General features: G+C 46.8%; 1 protein-coding gene across 2 annotated transcripts in view; it reads right to left on the minus strand.

Annotated features, from left to right (window-relative positions):
• ADGRG6 (adhesion G protein-coupled receptor G6) overlaps positions 1–8,326 on the minus strand; it is a 143,821-nt gene extending 135,495 nt beyond the window's left edge. Inside the window, exon 1 of one of the 2 annotated variants that reach the window (XM_075554457.1) lies at positions 7,739–8,325. In XM_075554457.1, coding sequence (XP_075410572.1) covers positions 7,739–7,740 — 2 coding nt within the window. In that variant the 5' untranslated portion in view covers positions 7,741–8,325. Of the gene's footprint in view, positions 1–7,738 lie in introns of both variants that reach the window. The other variant, XM_075554458.1, reaches the window with a different exon arrangement.
• Positions 8,327–10,085: the final 1,759 nt, after the last annotated feature.

Consider the following 10,085-nt stretch of genomic DNA (forward strand, 5'->3'; position numbering starts at 1 on the left):
AAAAACCCATCAACTCAAAGGTGAAGAAACCAAGATGCTAAACAATGTCCCCAAGATGACCAGACCTGTTCTGGAGAGTGGAGGAGCCCAAAAGATCACTTCTGTCACCCAGCTTCCAACCCAGCTGTCCTTGGTGAGAGCCAACGTGCCCCATGGCAAGCCCAATCCCCCTTTCGATCTGTAGAGGCCACAAAACATGAGATGCTGAGGCCCTCATCACGGAACCTGCAGAGCTTCATCCTTTCCTCTTTTTAAAAAAGAATCATTTTACTGGGGCTTTTACAGCTCTTACAACAATCTATCCATCCATGGTGTCAAGCACATTCGTACATAGGTTGCCACCATCGTTTTCAGAACATTTTCTTTCTACCTCAGCCCTAGGTATCAGCTCCTCTCTTTTCCCTCCCTTCCCCCCTCCCACCCTTGTGAACCCTTGGTAAATTCTAAATTATTATTTTCATACCTTACACTGTCTGCTGTCTCCCTTCATCCACATCTCTGTCATTGGGGGTGGGGTGGGGTGATAAATTATATGTTGATCATTGCAATGTCTTCCCCTTCTCCCCCCACCTTCCCGCTACCCTCATGGTATCACTACTCCCATTACTGTTACTGAGGGGTCTATCTGTCCTGGATTCCGGGTGTTGAGAGCTCTTATCAGCACCAGTGTACATGTTCTGGTCTAGCTGGATTTGTAAGGTAGAACTGGGATCATGATACTGGTTGGGGGTGGGGGGGCATTAAAGAACTAAAGGACTGTTGTGTGTTTCATCACTGCTATACTGAACCCTGACTGACTCCCCCATTTCTTATGATCCTTCTGTCAGGAAATGTCCAATTGTCTACAGATGGGCTTTGGGTCGCCACTCCAACCCACCTCGTTCCACATCAGTATGATTGTTTGTTTTGGGTCTTCTGATGCCTGATCCTGTTGACACCTCATGATCACACAGGCTGGTGTTCTTCTTCCATGTGGGTTTTATTGCTTCCCTGCTAGATGGCCACTTGTTTAACTTCAAGCCTTAAGACCCTAGACACTCTATGTTCTAATAGCCAGGCACCATCAGCTTTCTTCACCACAATTGCTTATGCATCTGTTTTGTCTTCGGAGATCATGTTGGGAAGGTAGGCATTACAGAATGCCAGGTTAGCATAACAAAGTGTTCTTGTGTTGAGGGAGCACTTGAGTAGAGGCCCTGTGTCCATCTTAGAGCCCAATCCTTTCATAGACATTGGCTTAAATATCAGTTTAACCCTTTGTAGAAGTGACTATCCAAATGCATCACTAAAATAACCCTCATTAAAAACCCTCCCGTGTCCCTACTCCTAGTGGCTTTCCCAAAAGTAATAACTTACATAGAAATTAATGAAGTAGTTTTGAAAATGGTAGAGAAATTGATAAGGCAATGCTTCTATTAAAATCAACACGTCAGAATTAATTGCCTTGCCCCGAACCCAGCCCCATTTCCCTGACACATCTCTTCACAAAGAGAAGTGAGGCGTCCCAGAGAGAACACCTTCACTTCTGCGGAGGGGAACGAACAGCATTTTGATTTACTCAAGTTTGCGTGCACGTGTCTGTCTTTCTTCTCCTGTAAGCTCATGTTCCGGTGTCAAAGCAATGAATTCAAAGAGGAAGTGCGACTCTAGTCATTACGCAATAGAAATCCTCCAGTGAGAGGAGATGACTCCATCTTTCAAAAAGGCTGAAAGATGTGCTCTTTAAAATGGCACAAAGGTTCACTCTCCTGAGTAGCAGTATGTCTTTCTGGTGGGTACGGGCGAGAGATTAAAAGTCACACTTGAAAAATGCATTCACATCTACGCTCATGACGAGTTCATGGAAAACAGGAAAATTTTTACTAAAGAGAGGTGGCACATATCCACCTCCTGATTGTGATCTTGACTATACTGCGGTTAGGTACCATCAAGTCGATTTCCAACTCACCATAACCACTGGTCACAGCAGGCAACTGCCTGACACGGCCCTTTGACATCAGCTTTCTCCCGCATGACTAGATGCGCTAAGAACCATCAACCTTTTGATCAGCATCCATGTGCTTTGCCAATGCACTGCCAGGTCTTGCTGATTGCACTGTTCTATACCATTGTGGTCAAGCAGTTCCTGACTCCCGGGCACCCTCTGAGACAAAGAAGAATTTCCCAAGGCTACAATCTTTACAGAAACGAACTGCCAAGTCTTTCTCCTTCGGGGCAGCTATGAGACTCAAACTACTGACCTGCCAGCTAGGAGCCCAGGCTCAAATAAGGCACCACCAAGTTCCGATTTTCAACTGCAGTTTTGAAAAATATCACCAATGTGAGGGGAATGGTAAAGGGGACATGATATCTCTCTGCATTATTTCTCACAACTCTCTACAAATCTAAAAATCCCTCAGTAAAAACTGCCACCTGAAAGCTTAATGGGTGTTACTCATATAACTTACTCTAGGAAAAAAATCCACACACACAAATAAGTAAAGGAGTACTGCTACAAAATTACAGAAATATTGATGAGATTAAATGACCAGCTGTGAACCTATCAGCATGCCGACGACGTGCACCCACCCCCCAGGTCTGCATACTTCCAAAGGTGGGGTTTCCACTTCTCCAGCAATATATCCTGAAAAATTCTGCATTCTTCAATTCACACTACATTAAAATAGTAGTTGGGCATCCCCAGGGGACTCTATTTGTTCTCTTTTTAAATGTTCCATGAGTTTCCGGAACCAAAAGAAGGGACAAGATCAAGGACATAGGGTCAATAGGGTAAAGTTTCCTAATGAAATTCCCAAAGGATGGCTTTTGCTACCCTAGGCGAATGAGCAGATGTGTTGTCTTGCTGGAAAAGACACCTCCGTGCGACTTTCCTGACTTCTCAGCAAGGCAATTTTGAGCTCTCTTAAATACTCTTTCTAACAGGCCCCTGCGTGACCCTGCGTCCTTCGAGAAAATCAATGACGAATACCCCTCTGGAATCTCAAAGCACCGTAGCCATAACTTTCCGAATTGCTTTGAATTGAAGTAGCTCAGCAAACCTCCTTGCTGAAGATTTCTTCCATAAAATTGTTTCATTAGCTTCAGTCTTTTCTAAAAGACTAAAGATCGGCTCTGTGGGCTAATCTTCAGGTAGACTTTTGGCTCTCGTCAAGCCAAATATTTCCTGGGGCCCAGATGTTTGTTTAAAAATGAAAATGCCAAACCAGGTGAGACTCCCAACAATCATATCAATAGTAATGCTATACTCTTTTCCCACTAGTTTCTGGCCTTCGGCCACATTCTTCATCCATTAAGATGGACAATCTTTCCTCTCCTGGCTCATTATCAAGGTCTTTTCAACCTTCCTTACACCTAAAACCTGGTGCTTTCTATGTGGGCCAGCATTCCTGCTTTCTGTAGCAAAGCTTCAATGATTTGAGAAGATGGCTACCTGTGTTTGATAAGAGCCCTGGCCTCAAAATAGCTTTTTCCCATGGTACAAAAAGTATCCTTTGTTGAGGCCACCTTCAAGTACATTACAGAGAGAACAGGTCTGCGGCCATATATAGACATGTTAAGTAGAATAAACGCATTCATGTATGAATTGGAACCCTAGTAGCAGTACTTTCTGACTTATTGTCCTGTGCAGGTGTGTGTCCAGAGAAACACACACTCACGAGGGGAATTCATAAGAGGCACATAAAAATGTAATTAAAAGATAATATAATTTTATAACAAACCATTTAAAATCCCCTCCTATGGGGTCGAGGGGACGTTGGGGTAGAAAGGGGGAACCGATTACAAAGATCTACATATAACCTCCACCCTGGGGGATGGACAACAGAAAAGTGGGTGAAGGGAGACGTCGGACAGTGTAAGATATGACAAAATAATAATTTATACATTATCAAGGGTTCATGAGGGAAGAGGGAGTGGGAAGGGAGGGGTAAAAATGAGGAACTGATATCAAGGGTTCAAGTAGAAAGAAAACGTTTTGAGAATGATGATGGCAATAAACGTACAAATGTGCTTGACACAATGGATGGATGTATGGATTGTGATAAGAGTTGTATGAGCCCCCAATAAAATGATTTTTAAAATCTCCTCCTATGTACCCACATCCTTGTTTGACATATGGTGTTGGTGAAGAATATTTAAGATACTACAGACTGCCAGATAAACAACCGAGAAGACACGATGGACTGCTAGAGGAACGGCTATCTTGAAAGAAGTGCGGCAACCACCTTGAAGGAATGATGGCCGGGGCTTTGTTTCACCTCCTTTGGACACACAATCAGGAGGGACCACTCCCTGCGGAAAGACATCATGCCTGCTGAAGGGGAGGGTCAGAGAACACAGAAAGACCCCTCATAAGCTGGCTAGACACAGTGACTGCAACAGTGGCCTCAAAACAGACCGACTGTTGGGGTGATGGCACAGGGCTGGGACAGCTTTGTTCTAGTAGATACGTTGTCACAATGAGCAGGGACAGATTCAACCAGACCTACCGAACAATGACAATATAGATCAATATCAAGTGAGCAAGATAGAGAGAGAGAGACCCATGGAAGGAGGGAAGACGTGATTAAACAAATGGGGGAAATGTGTACAGTAGTGGACAAGTGTTCTTTGTACTCTTTCTGTTTAACTTTTCTGTAAAGTGAAATCAATTCTTAATAACAGTCACTGATGTTGTCTGTGTTTATCTCATGACATCCTCACCAGTATCGAGTACGATTCCTTAACTCATGGATAATTTGATAACAAAAATGTCTCATTTGGATTTCATTTGGAATGACACGTTCAAGTCACTTGTACACTTTTTCAATTATAATTTAAACAGTTCTCTGATTTGTGATGTTTCAAGACATGATTGGTCAAGCGTTTCTCATATTTGCTCCTAAACCAAACAACAAACTTACTGCCACCGAGTTGAGGCCGACTCACAGCAAACCTATAGGACGGAGTGAAACAGGCCTTGGGGATTTCCGAGACTGTAACTCTGTACAGAAGTAGAAAGCCGGATCTATGTCTCTCCCACAGAGCAGTTGGTGGTTTTGAACTGTTACCTTGCAGTTAGCAGTCCAACTTGTACCCACTATGCCATCGAGGCTCCTATAGTTGCTACAAACTTTTCAATATGTTAATCTTGACAGTATTTTTTTTAGGTCAACTCAAATAATCCTATCCCAAATAATGTATGTAAAGTAAGATGATGCTCAGGTATCTTCATTCAAGTCCTACTGGCATCATTAGGGTTGATGGAGTTTTTTTAATTCTATGGTCCAAATCACTCACTGTAATTATCTTTTATACACACAAAACCCAATTAGAAATATAAGTGACCATGCACACCGTACACAATGAATTAAGTGTTTTGTGGCTTGTTCGTTTTACTTTCCTCTAAGTCTTAAATGAGCTCTAGAAATGTAGTCATCCCAGCAGAGATGTAAACTGTTTTTTCAAGATGCTTTGGGCAGTTAGAAAAATAGTCAGGTTTAAGGGAGGACTTTTCAGTTTATTTTTAATATATAAACTAATTCGCTTTCAAATCATTCTTTCCAGAAACCAGAATGGCATGGCCAAGAAGGCAGTAAAACTACTGGCTTCTAATGCTTCCCCATAAGCCAAGAGACAATAGTCTCATTCACCATTCACACTGAAGAGCACAATATCATGTAATTTATATAAGCCATAAATGGAACAGTAGCTTCATGCAGCTTGAGACCAATTAATGCAAGTCTTGCTAAATCTATTACATTTCTTAGTGGATGAAAAACAGGCAGTCACCACAACTCCAAAACACATTTATAAAATCTGAAATTTCAGAATGTAAGGACAATAAAATATAAACACATATTTTCTTCCACAGGGGCCCATTAGAAAATATATTTAAATTGTGTGCGCTTAAAACTATTAACATTGAAAAGAACTTTCTTCGATTTAACATTTTTCAACACGAAAATTGGAATATTTACCTTGAAACGTTGATAGTGTTTCCATATGCCCCAATACATCGACATCTAGCTAAGGACCAGAATTAAACCACGCTGTGTGAATTTTAGACAGCAAAAAGGGGGAAAACAATTATGATCCAGTACAAAAAGAAAAAAAGTCTAAATCTCTCAATAGAGAAACACAAAGTCACTAAACCAATTATTTACATGATTGAAGTTTCTCATGCTTTTGCTCTTCAATGACTGGATTTCTTAACTATGTGGGACTCTGGTGAGCTGAGCGCTTTACAATGGTTTTCACATAACTTAATTTCACTATCAAGAAATGTTCACATTACCAGTAGATCATCTGCACTTAAAAAATTTTTTTTAACTGGTACTGGTATTTTTCAGTGTACTTTTTTATCTTCCTGTAAGATCTGAATTATCTATGCCGCTGAAAGGAAGCGGGACAAATAAAACGTGAGGTTTCAAACAAACTCATATTCGCTGATGACTCGCTTGTATGTGAGAACAAGTCTTAGATGAGATTGTTGGCCGTTTCCCAAGGTAAATTCTTTCATGTTACACTTTACTGAGTCCACTGGCATACATGAAAACCCACAGGTGTGGGCTTGTGCCACATGCAGTTTTAATAAAAATCAGTGATTCCTTTGTAATTATATTGCGTGCCCACCACCAGGGACACAGCGGCCGCAATTTGAGCTTGTTTTGCGTAGATTGCTTGTTACACTTTGCAAAATATGTGCTGGTGGGAGGAGTGAAACTGGGCCTGAAGTGGGTGTCTTTCCCCAGGCATTAAAAGTAAAATAAGAAAGTAATGGAAATCCCTCTTCTATGAGCTAGGAAAGGGAAGGTGGATTGAAGTAGCACTTTCTAGAAACTTCTGTCCCTTAATTAGTGGAAGGAGGTAAGTTGTGAGGGTGTCTATCCAGGCTGAAATAAAACATCGGGGCGGGGCGGTGGGGGTGTGCAAATGACATATTCCAAGTAAAAGCAACTTCTTAGTTGGCCACAAAAAATAAGCTTGGCCCTTTTGGGAATAACCTTTTTTTTTTCCATTCCGGAAGGCCAGGCTTGGCGGCCCCTTCGCTGGGCCCCTCTAAGTCCCTTCGCTGCTGACTGTAAAAGTTTACAGGACAATTGCATAGAAGCCAAGCCAGTGGGCTCTCCATCCCATCACCTTGTGCCGCCATCCCTCAGCAACTTTCTCGGGATATCCAAGGCCCCTCACCGTGCCTATTCATTCAAATGAAACATTCCTTCCTATTTGTTTATTAAACTACAAAGTACACGGGGTACCTTTTCACCGCAGTCTTTTTTTTTTCTTCTAACGATTTTAAGAAGTCCATGTTCCAAGTATAACTTCGACGGCCAATGGTGGCATTGTCTAAAGGCAACACTTTCTCCGCATACCCGGCTTCCAAGCCCCCAGGTGTTGATCCAGGAGGGCAGCCACTCTGGGCACCCGCGGCCCCTGGCCCCGGGAACACTGTCACTCACTCCTTGCCTAAGGCGAATCCAACCCACGTTCACCCCCTGCTTGCAGCCTGATCCTCCTGATGATACACTGCACCCCACAGCCGTGAGCTTGAGCTCTTTCAAGGATTTGGAGGGGAAAAACCCGACCACACATGTCACAGCTGTTTGCAATCACCGCCTTGACTCCTAGGTGCCTCGAGGGGCCAAACTGAGGACAAACCGGTTTCTTTGGTCTAAGCGGCCGAAGTCCTTAGACAATCATTTCTTCGGAAGAAAGAACATCTAGGGAACGAAATCTGGGCGGAAGGGGGGAAACTTACATCTTGGCATTACTGCTCAGAGGTCCCCCGAGGTCGCAGGATCATCCTCCACCACCTGGCCCCGCCTCGGCTTCGGCTCCCTCCGAGGACGCCCGGCGCCCGTGCGGGAAGCTGGACGCGCCTCACGCCCGCGCGTGCGAGCTCATCGGGCTCTCCCCGAAGTCGCGCCCACCCGCGCCAGGTGGCCCCCCGCGCCAGGTGGCCCCCGCGCCGCTCCCGGGCTTCCCCTGCCCGCCGCGCTCCCGGCCGGCCAGGTCCCTCCTCGCTCGGGACTTGCAGTGCGAGCGACCGACGGCGGGGGAGGAAGTTGGTGTGCCTTTGAGCGGGTGCTGGGTGCGCTGGGCGGGGTGGGGGACGGGCACGGGTGGGTGGAGGGGCTGGAGTCCGCAGGTCCTCGCCCCCAGCTGGCCAGAGGCGGGACTCCGCCACCCGCTGTCGGGCTGCGTCCCCGCCGCGGGCTCCGGCTGCGCGCCCAGGGCCGCCCGCGCTTCCGGCGGCGGGGCCGGCCCGGGGCTGGAGCTCAGGTGCTGGGCGGGAGGCGCGGGCGAGCCGGACCCCGAGGAGCAGTGCCCCACTCGGACGGTCACCCCCCTCCCCCCTGAGAGCGCACACCCAGCGCCCCGAGAGAGGAGCGTGGGCCGCTGGGGGTGGGGGATTTGGCACAGCCTCTAGGTGGCTCCCAGGCGGGGGAGGGTTAAGGGGTGGCCCAGGGGGCACCCGACAGCGGCGGGGTGGGGGGGGGGCAGCTTTCAGCCTAGAGCGCCTTCGGGAAGGGATTAAGTGCTGTCGGGTGGTCCGGAGCTATCTCCTCGAAGCCGGCAGGGATTCAGGCTACCGCTAACCCTCCAGCTGGAGCGGGGTGCCCTGCCAGCTGAACCGCGCCTCGCGCGAAAGCCCCTGGGCCAAAAGTGAGGGTCATTGCCTGGTTCTGTTCTTTTCGCCTCTTTCTTCTTTTCCTTTTGTGACCTTCCCGTTTCCTATCATTGCTTTCCTCTGGTACCCTTCTATGCCCGGTCTTTCCCCCCACTTCTCTTTCTCCCCAACACGCAGTTTACCTTCCCAAGGTTCGTTCTTTTGTGTCCTTCTGTTCTGTCTCCGAGTGAGGAGAGAGCTGGGGTATGGGTGCACCCTACCACTGCCTGCTCTGGCTGCATCCCATACGGGGTGAGGGCGTGAGGGTGGGCAGTGCCCACCCCCCCTTCACAAGCCAAGGCCGAAGAGTCAAGGGGGCAGGCAGCAGTGGCTGTGTGCAAACGCCCAGAGCTGAACACCTTATCACACAGGTGTACTGAAGTTTCTAGTTTCCCTAAGTGCCTCTAACAATCTCCAGGGAGTGTTCGCGCCCTAAATGTTTCCCTTTAGGCTTGGATATGTACTAGGGTTTGGAATGTTGAAATCTCTCTGGATAGAAGCATTGGGAGGTGAGATGTGAGGTGTTACCAGCCTCAAGGGTCTGGGAGGAAGTGCAGTGGGAACAAATGAAAGCATTTAACAAACTGCGCAGCTCAAGGTTCTGCCTAGACCCTCCTGCCCAAGTTTCCCCTGCTGTTTAGCTGGGCCCCAGAGGAGAGGCTTAGATGGTTAACTTTCGTTTAAAATCTGCTCCATAACATAATGGGAAGAGATTTTCATAACACTTTTTCCAATGGGATTGATGTGCAAGTGCAAACCATCTGTCCCTTGGGGAAGACTCTGGCCTAGAATTCAAAGCAGAAAGAAACCAAACCCATCGCTGTGGCGTCAATTCCAACTCATAGTAAGTAACCCTGCAGGAATGTAGAACTCAGGTGTCTCAGTAGTTACCTAAGCTCATGGCTGCTAACCAAAAGATTAGCAGTCAGAACCCACCTTCACTCTGAGAAAGAACTGTGAGTCTTCTTCCCTCACGGTGACCAGTCCAGAAGCCTTCTGCCCCATATCTGTCAGGATCTACCCACTGTACCACTAACAACAACAGGTGTGGCAGAAACCAGACAGGCACATTTTTTTTCCTGGTCTGGCAGCTGTGGTGGATTTGAACCCCAGCCTTCTGGGCTAGCAGCTCAGCATTTCACCTCAACACCACCTGAGCAACTTTCTGAGGGCCAGGGAGCCCACCAAGCCGCTGGCTGGCAAAGGGATCTGGCCATCTTCAAGATGGGAAACAAGAAAAGGGCACACTGCGAAGTTCCCTTTCCCATTGCATAGTGCCCAAGTTCCTCCGCAAACGCTAGAGGCAACATCTGCCGGGGCCGGCCCAGTCAACACATCAGAAGCCAGAAGAACCCAGCTTGCATGCTCCCCGTAAACACACACAAACACACACACACACACACACACACACACACGCCACACACAGAAGGACCAT

The sequence above is a fragment of the Tenrec ecaudatus genome, chromosome 7, assembly GCF_050624435.1.
Source record: "Tenrec ecaudatus isolate mTenEca1 chromosome 7, mTenEca1.hap1, whole genome shotgun sequence".
NCBI lineage: Eukaryota > Metazoa > Chordata > Mammalia > Afrosoricida > Tenrecidae > Tenrec > Tenrec ecaudatus.